Source organism: Equus przewalskii, chromosome 24 (assembly GCF_037783145.1).
Source record: "Equus przewalskii isolate Varuska chromosome 24, EquPr2, whole genome shotgun sequence".
Lineage (NCBI taxonomy): Eukaryota > Metazoa > Chordata > Mammalia > Perissodactyla > Equidae > Equus > Equus przewalskii.
This window is the reverse complement of record NC_091854.1, coordinates 1,114,261-1,134,399: the sequence shown is the minus strand read 5'-3', so window position 1 is coordinate 1,134,399 and position 20,139 is coordinate 1,114,261. Positions and strand designations below refer to the sequence as shown.

The following is a 20,139-nucleotide window of genomic DNA, read 5'->3' as shown; positions in this document are numbered from 1 at the left end:
CCTAAATGCTTATATCCACTCCCTCCCCTCCAGCATCCAGGCCACTCCCCTGTTTCATCATCACTTGTTTGAACTGGTTGAAATTATCTCCTTTTGCATGCAGTTTGCTGCTCAGTTTCATCCTTTAGGAAATCACCATGGTGTGTTGAAACGTGCAGGTCTATCACACTGTCCTCTTGCTTGATACCCTTCAATGGTTTCCTGTGAGACTCCTTAACAAAGCTTAGCAGCTGCCTCATCTGCCTTCCTTGCTTTTCTCCATGATTAGAACGTTATTCTCCATTGTCCTTAAACTGTCATGGCCCTTGTCTATTTCATTCTGGTTTTCTCGGATGTGATTGTCTACACTACTTCCTTTTCTTGCAGTACTCTTTCCTTGCTTCCTAACTTGCGTATATCTCTTTCATTTCAGTTACACATAAGCAGATGATTGTAACGAGTTTTCTTCCTATCTAGGCTGTGAACTCCTTGAGATCAGGGAATGTGTCTTGGTTTTTGTGGTCCCAGCACCTCTGGTGCCTAGTAGGTGGTCTGTAAATATTTGTTGAATGACTGAGATCTGGTACAGATTCATTCCCAGCTATAGTCCCTCAACGTCTGTGTCCCCCAAACCCCACCCGACCTCTGTCTGTCTCAGATTCCTCAGCTGCAAGTTCTCCTACTGAGGGGGGTTTCAGGTACCTAAATTCTGCAAGTTGGGAAGGACATTTTTTTAAATGATGAAGATGCATTATCACAATATTAAAAATGATGTATCATTTTTAAAGTATGGAGAGACCCAAACACTGTTAATATTTTCCACATCAGACTATCGAATAGACTTTAAAACTTAAGTATGACATTGTATTATGTGTTGATTAGACTTGTTTTTCTGTTATACAAACTTGTCAGCAGAAACTGAGTTAATATTATAGGTCATTTGCTTTCCCATCATTTTAATGTTGCCCCTAGAAATATGAAATTCAACAACTGAAGTAATTCTTAAGACATCTCTAGCAGCGGTATAAACTTAATTTGGTATTTTCTGTCTTGCGTATATCAAATCCTGAATCTCTTACATGCTATTGTGGGGACTGTTCTGCTTTGGAGCGTGTTAGTGTCTGTTAATGATGCTTCACGTGCGTCCTTTACGTTTTGGGGTTAGCACAGTAGCCTCCTGACTGTTAACTTTTCTTAGTTTTGCCACCTTTTAATCTATCTGCTACGCCTTTGCCAGAATGATCTTTCTTAGAAGTTTCATGTGATCATGTGAGTCTTACTTGACATTCTTTAGTGGCTCCCCGTTGCCTTCAGAATTAAATATAGACTCCTTAGCGTGGAAGTTAGTCCTGTGTGCCCCTAGCTCATCTCTCAATACTCCGAAAGCGTGGCCCATTCTTAGTTGTACTGAACTATAGGAGTCCTGTAATGCCTCCTGTTCTCAGGTCTTGCAGCCTTTGTGCAGGCTGCTGCCTTAACTTCCGCTGTCCCTTCTCCCGCCCCTCACCTCATCCTAACATCCTTTCACCCTTCCTCCTGGAAGTCTGGTATTCCCATCCCCACCCTGGACTCTGTGTGTTCCCATTGCACACTGTGCTTATGTAATGTATTTATTTGCTTCCTTGTCTGTCCCTGTCACCTTGAGGACAGGGACAGTGGGTGTCCAGATGTTTGATGTAGTGCCCAATACATGTATGTTCTCAATAAATGTTTATTGACACTTGCTATCATTGTTAGTAATTCTGTAATGCACCGTTAACTTTTTTAAAATCTGTTTTTATAGCCTCAAGGAATAGGTTCTCCTAGTGTTTATCATGCGGTTATCGTCATCTTTTTGGAGTTTTTTGCTTGGGGATTATTGACAGCACCCACCTTGGTGGTAAGTAGTCTTTTAATTTATTTATCACTGATTTTAAAGTCTCTTTTTCTTCAGTTTTGGGGGAAAGGACGACGGCCCTTTTACTTTTCCAGGGTTAGTTCTCCCACCAATATTGTCAACCCTTTGGTACTGTATTTTACCGTTTCAGTTTTCTTTTCCAACCTGTACTTCTCCTTTTTTGGGAGGGCTTGGACAGGTGTGATTCTTTGGGTGAACACTGGACATGTTTATGCAGGGGCTCAGTCCCCGCTCTGTTTGGGTAAGGCAGAAAGGATTCTTGGACTGGCAAGCTTAGGAAAGATGATATCTGTGACCTGAATCACTCAGCGTTATTACTTTGAGATTCATTCATGCAGCTGCATTTTCCACATACAAGTTTCTTTTAGTTTAGGCCAAGGATCTGGAGGTAACCTTCTAGAAAGGTGATTCTTTTCAAAGCCCTGAGCTGATTTTACCCAAATATACCCAGGTTTGGAAGCTTAGAAAAGACCTCCCTGCCATACCAAACAGCTCAGGTGATAGCTGCTTTTCTCCTCTTGGTGTAGACGAGGGGAATGGATGGAGGAAAGAGTAGTTAGGGTAGAAGCCTGTAATACCTTGGAAGGTGTAATCAGAATAAAGGTGCAGCTTACCAAATCCGAGAAGAATAGAATTTTAAAGAGATATACTTCCTTATATTTTCATGAACTTGTTCATTGTTATACTAAAAGGGTTTTTATAAAAAGTTGTTTATAGATAAATTGAATGATCATATAAGTAGATTGAACTAGTCTTAAGAAAATGTATGTTCCCTATTTCTTAGCATATGGCTACATAATCATTATTGTATCTCCATAAAATACGGATGTCTAACAGTTGTTTTGAATATGTAGGGCATATTCATGAGTACCGCTAAAACAAGATTCAGAAGAAAGGAAAATCTCAAATAAGTACAATTCCGTTTGTAATAAACTATGCATTGCAAGTTAGAATAGTTCCCTGAATAATAAAAGTTCCCTGACATAGAGTTATAAGAATGCTGATTTGAGTATGTTTTGATTGAGATCCTTTCCCTTTTAAGAAGAATACGTACGGCTCATTTGCCTGTAGTGAGTCATCAGTTTTACATAAATGGATTTTCCAAATAATTGAAAAGTGGACTTTTTAAATATCTGATCTTTTTTTAGTTTAATAATTTCTGATGGGAATCTTTCAAAAATTAATTTACATATTTCCTGCCTTCGTAATCCATTTATACTGGTCAGATGGTGCAAGTTCATTATGACATTTGTAACTTCATTCTATTGTAATAACTTGATATTAAGGGCCACTGAGGTGCTTTAATAACCTTCTGGTCTCACACCTTTCTGTTAGCTCTCCTAATGTTCCAGTGTGCTTGTTTATAATCCATTACCCCTTCAACGTATAAATCTGTCTGGTGGATCATTAGTCATGGTTTAAGGTAGTAAACAGTCCATATATATTTATATTATGATGGGTCCAGGCACAGTCCTGAGCACTTTAAATACATCACCACTTTTAATCCTCAAAACCACCTTTTGAGTGAGGTGTTAGCCTTATAACACGACAAGAAAATTAAGGTTTAGAAAAGTTAAGCAACTTGCTTGCTACTATGACGTTAAAATGCAGCGTTGGTATTTGAACCTGGGTTTGCTTTGTTTCAGTGCCCAGTCTCGGGTAATGCTGGTAGTAAGGGGTTCCTACCCGTGTTTTAGGTAGTTGAGATTATTGGCAGCCCAATCACTAGCTAAATAGATTAAAATGTTGGGTAAACTGTTAGCAAGCCATCAAAAGAGCTTTTTATGATGTTTCCATAATTTCTCATCAGGTTTTGAAGTGTATATAACTATTTTTCAAAATTTGCTTCTGGTTTAAATTTTTCACGTGTCAATTTTTGTCTAACTTTGGTATCTTTTTTCTAATGGGACAAAGGGAGACTGTCTTCTTTAAGAAAAGGAAGAAGTCCAGTTGTTTAGACATAAAGCCTTGTTTATTAGTTCATTTTTCAAAGTTATGGGAAAACTAGCTTTGTACTTAGTATATGCTTAATGATTTTTGTTAATTACAAAATGGACAGTACCTTTGGTTTTTCTTTTTTTCTTTAACTTTTTAAAATCTTGAATTCTGGTCAGGAAAATCAAAGGTGCTAATTTGGGGGCACTTGATGAGGTTTTTTTTTTTTTTTTGGCCAGCATGACTATGTTTTTTGGAATAATTGCTATGACATTATTGCCAACTATTTGATTTATGGCGAGACTTTTCTTCCCATGGTTGTTATAACAGTTACTCTTAATTCGCATGTTTGTTCTGTGTGCTGGAATTTTATTATGGCAAAATGATGAGTTGTGGTTACTAGGGAGAGTTGTCCATATTATTATCGTGGTCATCATTTTCTACCTTTTTCAATTTTAACTTGATTATATTTTTTAAATCAAGCATCCTTTCAGAAAAAAAAAGTTTAAATATTGAGGAATATTAAGCTCAGAGTTTTATTTTTCTAGTTCTTTTCTCATCTGTAATGTATACATGTTTTTAAATAAGTGCGATTTTATCAAAAACCTCCCCAAAAATAAAAGTCCAAGACCAGATGGCTTCCCTGGTGAATTCTACCAAACATTCAAAGAAGACTTAATACCTACCCTCAAACTCTTCCAAAAAATTGAAGAGGAGGGGAGGCTTCCTAACTCATTCTATGAATCCAACATTATCGTGATACCAAAACCAGACAAGGACAACACAAAAAAAGAAAATTACAGGCCAATGTCACTGATGAACGTCGATACAAAAATCCTCAACAAAATACTAGCAAATCGAATACAACTATACATTAAAAACATCATACATCAGGATCAAGTGGGCTTCATTCCAGGGATTCAGGGATGGCTCAACATTTGCAAATCTATCAACGTGATACACCACATTAACAAAATGAAGACTAAAAATCACATGATAATCTCAATAGATGCAGAGAGAGCATTTGACAAGATACAGCATCCGTTTATGATAAGAACTCTAAATAAAATGGGTATAGAAGGAAAATACCTCAACATAATAAAGGCCATATGTGACAAACCCACAGCAAATATCATTCGCAACAGAGAAAAACTGAAAGCTATCCTTTTGAGAACAGGAATGAGACAAGGATGCCCACGGTCACCACTCTTATTTAACATAGTATTGGAAGTCCTAGCCAGAGCAATCAGGCAAGCAAAAGAAATAAAAGGATCCATATTGGAAAAAAAGAAGTGAAACTGTCACTCTTTGTAGACGACATGATTTTATATATATAAAACCCTAAAGTATCCACTGAAAAACTTTTAGAAATAATAAAAGAATACAGTCAAGTCGCAGGATACAGAATCAACACGCAAAAGTCAGTTACGTTTCTATACACTAACAACAATAATAACAAATAGCAGAAGGAGAAATTCAGAATACAACCCCATTTATAATCTCAACAAAAAGGATAAAATACCTAGGAATAAACTTAACCAAAGAGGTGAAAGGTCTGTACACCAAAAACTATAAAACATTGTTGAAAGAAATCGAAGAAGACACAAAGAAATGGAAAGATATTCCATGCTCTTGGATTGGAAGAATTAACATAGTTAAAATGTCCATACTTCCTAAAGCAATCTATAGAGTCAACACAATCCCTGTGAAAGTTCCAACATTTTTCACAGAAATAGAAAAAAGAATCCTAAAATTTATATGGAACAACAAAGGACCCCAAATAGCCAAAGGATTCCTGAGAAAAGAGAAAAAAGCTGGAGGTATCAAACTCCCTGATTTCAAAATATACTACAAAGTCATAGTAACCAAAACAGCATGGTACTGGCACAAAAACAGACACACAGATCAGTGGAACAGAATCAAGAGCCCAAGAATAAACCCACACATTTATGGACAGCTAATATTTGACAAGGGAGCCAAAAGCATACACTAGAGAAAGGAGAGTCTCTTCAATAAATGGTGCTGGGAAGACTGGACAGCCACATGCAAAAGAATAAAAGTAGACCATTACCTTACACCGTGCACAAAAATCAACTTAAAATGGATTAAAGACTTGAATGTAAGACCCGAAACCATGAAACTTCTAGAAGAAAACATAGGCAGTACGCTCTTTGACATCAATCTTAGCAGCATATTTTCAAGTACCATGTCTGACCAGGCTAGCAAAACAAAAGAAAAAAGTGATCAAATGGGACTACATCAAACTAAAAAGCTTCTGCACAGCAAAGGAAACCATCAACAAAACAAAAAGACAACCTACCAATTGGGAGAAGATATGTGCAAACCATATATCAAATAAGGGGTTAATACCCAAAATATACAAAGAACTCATACATCTCAACAACAAAAAAGCCAACAACCCAATTAAAAACTGGGCAAAAGATCTGAACAGAGATTTCTCCAAAGAAGATACACAGGTGGTCAACAGGCAAGTGAAAAGATGCTCAACATCATTAACTATCAGGGAAATGCAAATCAAAACTACAATGAGAAATGACCTCACTCCGGTCACAATGGCTATAATTAATAAGACAGGAAACAAGTATTGGAGAGGATGTGGAGAGAAGGGAACCTTTGTACACTGCTGGTGGGAGTGCAAACTGGTGCAGCCACCATGGAAAGCAGAATGGAGTTTCCTCAAGAAATTAAGAATAGGTCTACTATGATCCAGCCATCCCACTGCTGGGTATTTATCCAAAGAACTTGAAAACACAAATGCATAAAGATACATGTACCCCTATGCTCACTGCAGCATTATACACAACAGCCAAGACTTAGAAGCAACCTAGGTGCCCATCAAGGGACGAATGAATACAGAAGATGTGGTGTTTATACACAATGCAAGACTACTCAGCCATAAGAAATGATGAAATCCAGCCATGTGTGACAACATGGATGGTCCTTGAGGGTATTACGTGAAGTGAAATAAGTCAGAGGGAGAAAGTCAAATACTGTAGGATCTCACTCATAAGTAGAAGATAAAAACAATGACAAACACACACATAGCAATGGAGACTGTATTCGTGGTTACCATAGGGGAAGCGGGGAGGGGAGAAGGCAAAAGGGGTGATTAGGCTCACGTGTGAGGTGATGGACTATAATTAGTTTTTGGGTGGTGGGCATGATGTAATCTACACAGAATTCAAAATATATTACCATGTGCGTCTGGAAGCTATATAATGTTATAATCCAATGTTACTGCAGTAAAATTAAAAAAAATAAATAAGTGCGGTTTTTGTCTTCTACCTTTTTCTCTTGTGTGATGGGGAAAACCATGGGGTGGAGGGAAGAGACCTAGGCCTTACAAGGATTGTGGAGATTAGATTGTATCTAAATGCTGAGATTAGTTATGTTCTAGATCCTTTCAGGTGCTTTGGCCTTTGGGCATTGGAACAGCAAGAATCTTTGAAATCACACTGTAGAAAATTGTGCATGGCAGCACATGTGTAAATGTGTATATATGCCTTCCTCTCTCTCTGTGTAATATAGATTGCTTTTTTTGTAATTAGAGGCACACCGTGTGCCTGTTGTAAAACATGAAGCGATAGAGGAATGTGTATGGACCCGGAGGTTCCCCTTCGTCCTGCCCGCCCCTTCAGGCAGCAGTCCGCAGTTTGATAAGCAGGCTTGGCGCTTGGCTTCAGGATGGGCTTTACTTCCAAATTAGGACAGATTAGCCAACCAGAGATGAACATTTTCAGCAATAAAAATGCGCTGTTCATTAATTCAGTGAGTTTTAACCAGAGGTAAATAGTGATACCTGGGAGTTTTTTCAAAATACCCAGGCCTTTGAACGTCTTGCTGAAATCAGAATCTTCAAGGGTGAGGCTCAGGCATGTGTATTTTTTAGAGATTCTCTTATATAGCTAGTATATATCACCAATTAAGAACCAGATTATCAATTCAGTGTGGGCTTTTTAAAAAGATTTTGTTCATTTTGAGATTTCTTGCTTACAAATTTTTGTTGTTGATTGTGATGGCAGTCTTCTTTTCTTTGTTTTAGATTCCTGTAGTCCCTCACTATAAAGTTTCAACATTTCAGATATTCTTTGAATTAATCCATTTAACAAATAACCAATCTTAAGACATACTAATTATAATAAATGCTTGGTTTTGGATTAATAATAGCCTTAGTTTTAAAAATTAATGTGATGTTAAAAAGTTATTAATTTCACGTGGTTGCGATTATCTTTGCATTTTAAGCTCAGAGAGCTTAGAACACTGTGTACTCTAAAAACACAGTCAAACAACAAAGGCTGTGTTCTATGTGGAGGACCTTCCCAGGGGAGGATGGTAAAGTCTCCGCCAACAAGGGAGTTTAAGTTAACTACAAAGAAGAATTTTATATGACGAACATTTTTAAGGACTGAAGTGTAACACTTTGTGAAGTTATGACTATATGGTTGCTTCATAGTGGGTATTCAATCAGTGATTATTGATTGACTGAATAATATTTTAGTTAGATAAAGAAAATTAACGACACTAGGTCCAAGGATCTATAATTCTAAGAAGTGGCCTCACTTTTTTGATAGAAAATGTTTTGGTGTTTTTGTTCTAGAAATACTAAGCCAAGCTTTGATGGTTCGTGTTATGGAGCAGGACCATACACTCAGATCCTCCAGCATCTCTTCTGTGTAAATGGCTTAGCATCCTTTGCCACAGTGGTAGTCCCAAGGCATTTAATATTTTAAGAACTATTTACTCAAAATTTTTAAAGTTCTTAAAATTTTTAAGATCCATAAAATTTCTTGGAAAATGTTACGTTTTTTCCTGTTCAGCTCTAAAGTCTACTGCTAAAGGATTCTTACAGATCAAAAATCTGTACAACATTTGTATCACTTGTTATATTTGTCTCTGTGTTAAAATTTTGTTAAACTGGAGCTGGCCCCGTGGCCAAGCGGTTAAGTTCGCATGCTCCGCTGCCGGTGGCCCAGTGTTTCGTTGGTTCGAATTCTGGGTGTGGACATGGCACTGCTCATGAAACCACGCTGAGGCAGCATCCCACATGCCACAACTAGGACCCACAACGAAGAATATACAACTATGTACCGGAGGGCTTTGGGGAGAAAAAGGAAAAAATAAAATCTTTAAAAAAAAAAATTTTGTTAAGCTCCCACGTTTGATTTTTTATCTTAATTTAACTGTACTCCTTCAGAGGGTTATGAAAGTTTTTATTTTGTAACATTAGCTTAATTTAATTTGCATAATTGTCATGTTGTAGTAAGTCATTTTGAAAGCAGAATTTATTAGTTAATTATGAACATTTAGTGAACATTTTCTACACGAAGGTGCCCTATGAGGCACTAATAGAGGTAAAGATATGTTAAATGCAGAGTAGCCTAGGTACAATGCCTGTCCTTAAGAACTTTGAAAGAGGTAAAAAGAAATATTTATTAATACATGAAAAGCTGAAAAATACAAGAGCTCAGTACTGTAATATAAGCAATGTCACCAAGCTGTCTGTGACTGCCGAGTGAGTGCTATAATCACCTACGATATGGCCCTAAGGGAGAAATTGATTGCTTTGGACAGAGAAGTTTGGTAGCAGAGCAGCAATTTGGAAGGTTTGGGGTTCGGCTAGATAGAAGAGATAGGGGAACCAACGTTCAAAATGGACAGGTTGTCGTGTATCAAAGTGTGAATGTTGGGAAGCGTAGGAATATTTCTAAAACAGAAGAGACCAGATTAATTGGAATGGAAGATAGCTTAGCACAGTGAATGATTAGTAATAAGATCTAGCTTTACATAAAGCTTCTTGTAGGCATTAATTATGTCCTTCATTCTTTGTAACACCAAACCCATTCTTTGTCTTTAGAAAGTTTTAGCCTGTAGTAATTATTGGAAGAAAAGTAGATTTGAGTTGACGCAAAAGGCGGGGAAATCTCTTTAGGAAGAAAAACTACACTGAGTGTACTTTCTGACATCTTGGAAGAAAAACCTTTAGAAGGATTAGAATGCCCCTTTCCGTTGCTCTTCTTCTGCCCATAGCTAGAAATTTAACACAAATTAACTCATATGTAAAAATAAAGAAAATTAGAAATGTTTAGTAGAAGAAAATCATTAACCTGGGAAAAATCACCTATTTACTGTAGTCATACAGTATTTCGTTTATGTCAGCGATTCTCAACTGAGGATAATTTTGACTCGCCAGGAGGGGGCATTTGGCAATGTCTAGTGACATTTTTGATTGTCACAACTTTGGGGGGCTGGGGAAGAGAAGATGCTAGTGGCATCTAATAGGGAGAGGTTTAGCACGGATGTCACTAAACGTCCTATAATGCACAAGTCAGCCGTCCACAACAAATACAGTCATGCGTTACTTAATAACGGGGAAATGCATTGTTAGGCAATTTTGTTATTATGCAAACGTCATAAAGCAAAACCTAGATGATACAGCCACTACATGGCTAGGCCATATGGTGTTAATCTTATGGGCCCACTGTCATATATGTGGTCCATCATTGACCAAAAGGTGGTTATGCAGTGCATGACTGTAACCATCTGCTCCAAAATGTCAATAGCACTGAGTTTGAGCAACTGTTATTATTCATCATAAAGACTGACAAATCTAAAGTAGGAGTCTACAGATTCTTCTGCAAAGGACCAGATGTTAAATATTTTCAGCTTTTTCCAGCTTTACAAGCCATACAGTCTCTGTCACAAGTACTGTACTCAACAAAACAGTCATAGATTGCATGTACATAAATGCGCTTGGCTGTGTTTCAGTAAACCTTCATTACATAAAACGAGTGCGACTAGCAGGATTTGCTCTGGCCATAGCTTGCCAGTTCTTGTGCTGAAGGAGAAGATTTCACTCCTAATTTTTGTTAAATTTCTAGTGATTGGCAGAAGAAGAGTCACTGAAAGAGGCTTCTGAGCCTTGTCAAGATTTTTCTTGCAGGATGTCAGAAAGTACACTCAGCATAGTTTTTCTTCCTAAAGAGATTTCCCCACCTTTCTTAGTCCCTTCGTTGCCATTGTCTACTGTTTTTACTGAGACGGTGTGGTATAGTGGAAGAGGCGTTGGCTTTTAAGTCACGCAAGAACTCAGTTGCCTCATCTGTACGCTGGTAATATTATCTAATTGATAGTGTTGCTAGGGTTAAATAAGAGGATCTATAAAGCCTTTGGCACATAGGCTGTAAAAATGGTGGCTGCTGCTTTTTATTTTTTAGTTACCTTTCCCTCCCGTTGCCTTTTCAACCGGTGGGTTCCCAGTAGTTCACTTGTTGCCCAGTGAACAAACTGATGCCATGTAGTTTGAGACCAGGCCTTGGAAAGGATAGAATAACTTGTTACACATTTTCATAGGTTGGGATTTTTTTTCTCGTAATCTTTCTAGATCCACTTTTTGGCATTTAAAATTTCCCTGTATATTCTGCCGGTCTCCTATCTTAAATAACATACCTATTTGTAAAGGAGTTATAAGCCAGTCAGTTATGTATTGGAAGCAGGATAACATTGTGATTAAAAGTCTGAACTTTCAAGCCTTACCCTGTGTTCAGTTTCTGTTTTGCCACTTACTGACTATGTAATCTCTATTTAACCTTTGTGTGTATCAGTTTTCTAATAGGGTTGTTATCAGGAATTAAATGAGATAATATACGTAAAGTACCCAATTTAGTGCCTCGTGACATAGTAAATGCTATATAAATGTTTGATATTATTATTTACTCACTCATAAGCATAGTGTCATACAATTCTGAAAATTTATATGAAATAAAATCAGATTGTATTATGAAGGGATGTTTTAAAATGTATATGTAGAAGTTTTACTAAGACTAAAATGTAGATTTTTATTTTGAGGTTTTTATTATTTTTATTTTTTAGGTATTACATGAAACCTTCCCTAAACATACATTTCTGATGAATGGCCTAATTCAAGGAGTAAAGGTAGGATCAATCATATATATACATATAAAAATATATACACACACATATGTATATACACACATACATATACACATGTACACACACACACACCCCCCTACGTATCTATAATTCTGCCAGTATATTAAGTTAGTTAGCTGACTAATCCACTAAGTGTTAATTTTCACGATTAGAGTGTATCTTGTTTTGGTGGTTTTCTCAGTGCTGTTGAGTCAGTTCCAACTCCTGGTGACTCTGTGTACATCAGAGCAGAACCCTGCCCTATCTTTTTGCGCCGTCCTCTCACCTTCCGGCACTGCATCAGATAGTGCTTCACTGCTGTTCATGGGGTTTTCCTGACCAGTGTTATTGGAAGTGAGTGGCCAGGTCCTTCTTCCTCATCTGTCTTAGTCTGGAAGCTGCTGTGAAACCTGTGCACGATGGGTGACCCTGCTGGTATTTGAAATACCGGTTGCACAACTTTCAGCATCACAGCAACATGCAGCCCCCACAGTATGACAACCAACAGACAGGTGGTGTGGTTTCCTGACTAAGAAATGAACCTGGGCCTCAACGGTGACCACAGAGCTGAATCTTAACCACTAGACCACCAGGACTGGTTAGATTATGTCTTTGGGGATCACTTAACTCTTTTTAAAATTCTGGGTTTTACATACGATTTGACTGAAATATAGCTAACTATGTATAATGATAACCCACATCATAACAGATTTCCCCTCTGCTTAATGTGTTGGCATTTTTATTCCAGAGATGTGAATGCTTTTTTAAACTAACAACAATATGTTGTATTTTGTAAACTAACAACAATAATATAGATTAGAGAGAAAAGAACTATTTAAAAAATGCCTAAATATAAAACAGTATCAGTATGTGAAACTCTTTCATCACTCTACATATTCTTCACTCTTGATTCCATTTCACCAACAAATTTACAAACAGATAATTAGCCTATGGATATAAAAACAGATAATTCACATACGGTATTTTTTCTAGAATTGCTAATATGGAGTTATTGTGGTGAGAATTCGTTAGAACGTTTCGTATTTAATACACAAACAGAGCCTTGCAGATGATTCTAGACAGTCTTAGGAAAAATTTAAATTAGATATAGATAAGAAAGAAGTTGTTTATCTAAAATTTGATCTATATTTATTTTAGAAATAAACTTGTTTGAAGTTCTTCTATGGTAGTAAAATGGTTTATTTTTGACTCATTGGTATACATAATATACATTTTTTTTTAATTTACCTTTTTTTTAGGGTTTGTTGTCATTCCTCAGTGCCCCACTTATTGGTGCTCTTTCTGATGTTTGGGGCCGAAAATCCTTCTTGCTGCTAACAGTGTTTTTCACATGTGCCCCAATTCCTTTAATGAAGATCAGCCCATGGTACGTGTATATCCAGATTGTAGCAACTAACTATTAACACTTTCTGTTAATTGTTTTCTGAATATTCCCTTATTTCTTTCACTTTTTGCCACCTTTTCTATGTAGGTTTTGATTTTATTCTTCTAATGTGTTTATTCTTTGACACAGATAAGAGGACCCTTAAAAACATAATAGCTAAGTAATGTTTCATAAAGGCTTTAGATCTAGATGCTACTGTAGGAAGCAGATAGACTCTTGGCTAATCTGCTCTTGGATTTCACAGCCCAAATTTAAAAACCATCTTTTGGGGACTGGATTGAGTTGCTGAGTTTTTATTTTCTTAAGTAGAATGTTAAGAACACAAGGTTTATCATCATTATCTGTATTAATTAGGAATAGGTTTTGTTTTATATCAGTCAAGCTCAATAATAGTTGCTTAAAATCAAGGAAACTTATTTCTTTCTCCATATGAAAGAAATCTGGAGTTGAGCAGTGAAGGGCTGGTGTGGCGGTCCCAGAGAACCAGACTTTTTCTGTCTTCGTGCTCTGCCATCCTCCGCAATTACCTCACTGTCCAAGATGGCTGCTTGAGCTCCAGCTCACGTCACACTTCAGGCATCAAGATGGAAGGAGTGGCTAAGAAGAGCACACCACCTTCCTTTAAGACAACTACAGAATTCCCACCCAGCCTCTGCTTGCATCTCTTTGTTCAGATTTCAGGCATATGCTGCTCCTAGTTACACGAGGCTAGGCTCACGGCCACCCTGATTAAAATCAGCATTCTTTAACTGAGGAGGAAGGGAAGGAAAGCTCACAAAGAGAGTGATTTTCCCAAGGTAGTAGACCCAGTTTTGTTGGGGATTGATTAGTTCTCTGACTAATGTTCGACTCCACTGAGCATTAATGTTAGTTACTTCTACATCATATTTCCATGGTGTATCTAGACAGGCCAAGAATGTGTATGGGGCAGGATCTTCCTCTCATAGGTTAGATACTCCTCCAAGGGACAAATCGTTGATGAGTGCTCATGACACAAATGAAGCCAAACGAATCTAGGGAATGAACAAGTATTTGCTATGGAAAGCGGTTTATTAGAAAAAATTTAGTAAGCAGTAAAGTCCTGGTGGAAGATATCTTGTAAGTTCATTATGATTACACATAATTTTAAAAAGTAAACATCAGCATTGTAATAGAAACTTCTTATTCCCAGCCACGTATTCTGGAATCATCTATAGCAAAATGTAGTTTGCTTTTTAAAATATCTTTTGTTTACCTCTTCATAGTGACTATCTGTTCTCAATAGAAACCTGCCATACAGGTTTCTTCTATGTGAAGACCAAGTTTGTTTTGCCAACGTTTGAAGAGCTAAAGATAATTTATGGAAAAACATCTAGTTCCTATATATAGGTTCAAAATAAAATATAGAGTAACTTGTTCCTAGTTTTATTTTTTGAGTCTTTATTTTTATTGACTCTTACAGTACTGTGGTGGGAAATTGTAATGGATGAATTATGATAGACTTTAGTTTGTTGCTGTGTTTAGTGGAAAGAACAAAGCTATTTAAAATTCAACAGTTGGGTAAAAGATTGGCCTGAATACATGAGCTAATTAAAGTATTCCTGCGTCGTAGCTGAGTTGATATCGAAGGGCTGCTTCTAGCCCTGTGTTTTCGTAATATCTCTGGCTTACGATCTATAGTATTAGTCTGTGAGCTGTGCTAGTAAGCCGTTGACTGAACTTAGCTGTTCTTACTCTAATTCACTTAACAGGAATGAAGGAAGGTTAAGGAGTGATAATTGTTTAACCATTTTTTGTCAATTGTCTTTCAATCCTAGGTGGTACTTTGCAGTTATCTCTGTTTCTGGGGTTTTTGCAGTGACTTTCTCCGTGGTATTTGCATATGTAGCAGATATAACCCAAGAACATGAGAGGAGCATGGCATATGGACTGGTATGTGGGTTTGTTTTGTGCCTTTGTGTCTGCGGGGAAATGCCTTGTTTTTTAATTACCTCATATTTCAAGGAGAGCAAACCTTTGCACTATAGGATTTTTTTTTTTTTGACATACAGTATATTTCATAGTAAAATCATCCCTTTAGACTAAACATTTTTTCCATTGCAAAGTCATATAAGTTTTGATACTTCATTCAGTTAGTGTTTATTAGTCACACATGTCAGATTTGAAATTACAATAGAATATTTTTACTCTATAAAAGTTCGTTTTAATAAAATACTAAAAATAAGGAATTATTTAATATGACATGAGTTTAAAAGAGACCACAGCCCACTGTATTTAATTTGCTAGGACCGCCGTAATGAAATATCACTACCATCCAGTTTGACAACATTTCCATCAGCCCAAAAAGTTCCTTCAGGCCCATCTGCCATCTGTTCTCACTTCACCCTGACCTCAGGCAACCACCAATCTACTTTGTCTCTACTTTTGCTTTTACTAGAAATGTCATTAAAATGAAATAATATATAAAATGGAGTCTTTTGTGTCTAGCTTCTTTTACTTAGCATCATCTTCTGAGGTTCCTCCATGTTGATGCATATGGCAATAGTTTGTTCGTTTTTATTGCTGTGTAGTATTCCATTGTTTGGGATATACATTTTGTTTATCCACTCACCTGTGATGGACATTTGGGTTGACATTGGAGGACATTGGGTTGACAGCTAGATATTTAAAGTTATTAAAATATTATGTACTGTACTTGTCAAATAATTGACCCTTGGAAATTGAATTGCTTTTCTTGAGCAGTTATTAATAAATTGCTAAAAATAAGCACTCCTGTAAAGTTTAAATCCTCTATGCAAAGGTCAAAAGTGGCATCGAAACAGAAATCAAGCACAGGGTGGGGAGCAGAAGCTCATGCAGACTCCAACGTGAATTTCCAGTTATCCTCTGAAGACTGTGGTTTCTGTCAGGTGTTATCTTCCGTCACATCTCCTGCTGATTTGCAGGCCATTTTTTTCACTAGGCCAGATGTGTCTGGGGTTAACAATTTTTCTCCACCATGTCCTCTCTCCTTTCATCTGCATCTTCAGACATTTAGGGACTTCCTCAGCATTTTACAGAGACGTGGGTATAGGTGTACTCAGTGTGCATCTCATCCTTCCTAACCTGCCACCTAAAAAGGGTTCCAAGTTCAGTTTTGTACCAGGGCTTACCACTATTACTGGTGAGAAGGTAAACCTCACAGTCTTTAACGTGTCTTTCAGCCAGCCGTAACTATGTATCAAGGTAAACATTCATTTAATTTTAATTTTAATGTTGCGAAAAAATCACAGTGACAGTGGATTTCCTTAGAGCATTGTTTTTCAGACTGCTTTCACAGAGCACTAGGGGTGTGGAGGTGCCCCAGGGACTAGTTAGGCAAGGGGCATTGGGACAGTGCTCCAGGCCCCCAACCCTCCCTCAACGAAAGCAGTTTTTTATTTTTTAATCTGTTTTGTCTATGAGTTTGTCAGTAGGATTTATTTGAACAAAGGGCTCCAAGGCTTAAAGTTTGAAGCCACTGTCTTAGAGGGTGTTACATATTTTTGGTTAAGAATCTAATTCTTTTCCTTCAAAAGAAGAGAGTGTAAGGAAAATGGTACAGGGAGGAGGAGGAAAGGGAGCATGCAGCGAGAGGATTGGCAGAAAGTGGAGGTGTGCAGTGTTGAAGCGGTGGCGTTGAGGGGTCCTGACAGATCTCTTCCTGTTGACTTGTTGCAGGTTTCAGCAACATTTGCTGCAAGTTTGGTAACCAGCCCTGCAATTGGAGCTTACCTTGGGCGAGTGTATGGGGACAGCTTAGTGGTGGTCCTGGCTACAGCGATAGCTTTGCTAGATATTTGTTTTATCCTTGTTGCTGTGCCAGAGTCACTGCCTGAGAAGATGCGGCCGGCGTCTTGGGGAGCGCCCATTTCCTGGGAACAGGCTGACCCCTTTGCAGTAAGTTTCTACTTTCTCCATCTCTTTGGCCAAAAGGTGAATGCATGATTCAGTGCAGCATTAATGTTTGGTTGTGGATGTTTCTTTGGGGGAAAAAACTTGACAGGTTTTTAAAAAGTATTTTGAAATGCTTTTCAGAATACTTTGGGGAGGATGAAATAAACTGAAAAGAAAAGAAGACAACTCGGTGTCTATATTTGTATACTGCTGGGATATCTTTGCATATTCTCAAGAATAGTTCTGTCTTTTGATATAAAACCTTATATCAGTCTTTTTCTTGTTCTAGTCCTTAAAAAAAGTGGGCCAAGATTCCATAGTGCTGCTCATCTGCATTACGGTGTTTCTCTCCTACCTGCCGGAGGCAGGCCAATATTCCAGCTTTTTTTTATACCTCAGACAGGTAAAATCCTATTCTACCAAGGTGGACCTTTCTTTCTTGTTTAGTGCCATAATAACAAAATATTTAACCTTGAGGGAGCTCTAATAACAGAGGCTTTTAAAAATGCCTACCATCTTATTTTGTAAGTAACAGCTCCCTGGAATTAACTTCCTGTTTCGTGTGGCTGATGTTCCTTCTGCATGTCTGTGACGACTTTCGGCTTAGGCGGAAATTTTCCTGGCAGTGTGTGTGGTTTGAGTTTTTGTGTCACTTCTGGAGGTGAGGGCATGCTTTAACCCGGGCACCCGCTGTAGGCAATCTCCTCGTGATTGAGAGCATATATTAGTAAAGCAGCGGGCCAAAATGAGAGCATTCGGCTTTTTCTCCTGAACACTAGTCTTACTAGGCAGAGATGGAGCCTTTATCAATACCCATAAAAAGCACAAAATGGTGCAATATTTATTTGTAAAATAGATTCTGAGTGCTTGATACCTGTCTCCAATTTTGTAAATTTAAATTAAGGGATTTAGATTTACTTAATCTAAAGTAAGTAGCTGTTGTTTTTAGTATGTGAACACTTGTTATAATTTTTCTTCTCAGTGAAAGCCAGATTCTTCTTCTGAAGTATTCTTTGTTTATAAAAAGATTGCATTTTCTTTTTGTAGCCTATTTAATGTCAGTATACAAGTAATTGCATTAGTACGGTATTTGTTGTATTTTTTAATTTATTTATGTTACTTTTTTGGGAACCTTCTAGATAATGAAATTTTCACAAGAAAGTGTTGCAGCATTTATTGCAGTCCTTGGCATTCTTTCCATTATTGCCCAGGTGAGTGTCATCTTAGTTAGTGATGTCATAGAGTGCTGACCCTGCTGCCCATCTAGACGGGGCCTCATCTGGTACTCAAGGGATGATATCTTGGTGGAATCACCAGTGTCAGCATTTGGAAGTTTATAGGTTCAGAAACTCAGTTTTGTTAGTGTAGCTAGTATTGATCAGATTTTTGGGACTGATGCATATTATTATATGATGTATAAACCAGAAAGAGAGTTTATTGATTTACACGCGTATATACCTGCATAAAGTCAGAAATTTTATATGAGTCCTGTTCTGTTGATTCATTCATTCAGTAAATATTTATTGAATACCTACTGTGTGTCGGGCACTGGGGATGTAGCAGTGAACTAAACCCCTGCTCTTGCGGAGTTTGCGAATGTGGGATAAGACAGAAAATTCATAAATATGTCAATGTAAACATATTGGGTGTAATGAAACTATTAGGAAAAAAAAGGTACGGGGGATAGAGAGAGAGACTGAGGCAGGGTGTTATTTTATCTGGGAGGGTTGGGAAGGCCTTGCTGTTACAGGGTGACATTTGAGCAGAGACCCAAAGGAATGAGGAACAAGCCATGGGAATCTGGAGGAAGAGGATTCTAAGCAGCGGGAACAGGAAACTTTGAGAGACTGTACTTGGGATGTGTAAGCAACAGCCAGGGGCCCCAGTGGCTCTGGTGGAGTGAGCGAGGGAGAGTGTCAGGAAAGTCAGTCTGAGAGGTGGAGAGGGACCAGATCGTGGGGCCTGTCCAGGTCGTCATAAGACTGACAGGAAGAAAGGAAGCTATTGGAGTGTTTTGAGCAGAGGAATGGCATGGAAGTATTTGTCTTGGAAACCCAGTTGGTACCCCCGCATTGTTTGATGATAAGATATTAGTCAGCTCAGGAATTTGGATTTTCTTAGGAGATAATTTCATCCTGGCCTCCCAACTATCTCTGTTCCACAGTCAAGTACTGTTCTTCTCCAGTGACCAGAATTTTCTCCTTCACAGTGTTTCTGTGAAAAAGCCCCACCCAGCTCTTGCCATTCGCCTTTGCTTTTTCTAGACCTGCAGGTGAGGCACTCTCAGACTCTTTCCCTCCTTAGATCCAGTCTACTAGGTTGCGGCCGCCTTGTTTTATTCTGCTCTTAAGAAAACGGAAGGTAGGCTCCATTTCATAGGACTCTTGGATGTTTCACTGTTTCTTAGGTAGGATTCCTTCTGCAGGTCTCAACATTTATGAATTTTTGGTAGGTTTAGTGATAAATTTCAAATTTAAATTTAAACTCTATACTGTACCCCTCCCGTGGCCCCACACAGAAGTACACATGGCACTGAGTATTAGTGCTATTTCTAACTTCAGTTTTATCCTGAAAATCTTTGACCTGGGAAAACATTGCATTTAAGTATGCATTCCTGGCTATCAGAAAAAATGCTCTTCAGCTTTGAAGGAGAAAATATTGTTGCCTGTATTTAAAAACAGCTTTTTAAAAAACCTTTCTGAAGCATGACACAAGGGAAAATATATTAGTAGTAAAAGTAGAGCTTGATGAATGATCAGATGTTAAACTGACCTCGAATCCTGGGGTAAATCCAGCCTGGTCGTGATGTCTTCTCTTTTTCATATATTGCTGAAACTAGATTTGCTAATAAGCACAGGCTAACCTTTAGTAATGACACTTAAGAGATTAATAGCTGTAAGGTCCACAGTTCCGTTTCATACTTAAGTGATTGTGGGAGCTGTAGGCACCTAGTAAATTCGAGCAGTTAACACTCAGACTGCTGGAGTGATGGGTTGAAAGTGCTTTAGAGGAACTTTTCCCTCTGCTCAGCAGATGGCACCTGGCATAAAGGATACAAGGTGGAAAACAGTCCCTAAGA

At 37.9% G+C, this 20,139-nt stretch overlaps 1 protein-coding gene across 3 annotated transcripts in view; it reads left to right on the top strand.

Moving 5' to 3' along the window:
- The window catches only part of MFSD14A (major facilitator superfamily domain containing 14A), a 48,910-nt gene that overhangs the window by 19,451 nt on the left and 9,320 nt on the right, over nucleotides 1-20,139 (top strand). For 2 of the 3 annotated variants that reach the window (XM_070592186.1, XM_070592184.1), the window contains exons 2-8: nucleotides 1,763-1,858; nucleotides 11,702-11,764; nucleotides 13,021-13,148; nucleotides 14,963-15,077; nucleotides 16,845-17,063; nucleotides 17,350-17,463; nucleotides 18,200-18,271. In XM_070592186.1, the coding sequence (XP_070448287.1) occupies nucleotides 11,738-11,764; nucleotides 13,021-13,148; nucleotides 14,963-15,077; nucleotides 16,845-17,063; nucleotides 17,350-17,463; nucleotides 18,200-18,271 (675 nt within the window). In that variant the 5' untranslated portion in view covers nucleotides 1,763-1,858; nucleotides 11,702-11,737. The remainder of the gene's footprint in view (nucleotides 1-1,762; nucleotides 1,859-11,701; nucleotides 11,765-13,020; nucleotides 13,149-14,962; nucleotides 15,078-16,844; nucleotides 17,064-17,349; nucleotides 17,464-18,199; nucleotides 18,272-20,139) is intronic. The other variant, XM_070592185.1, reaches the window with a different exon arrangement.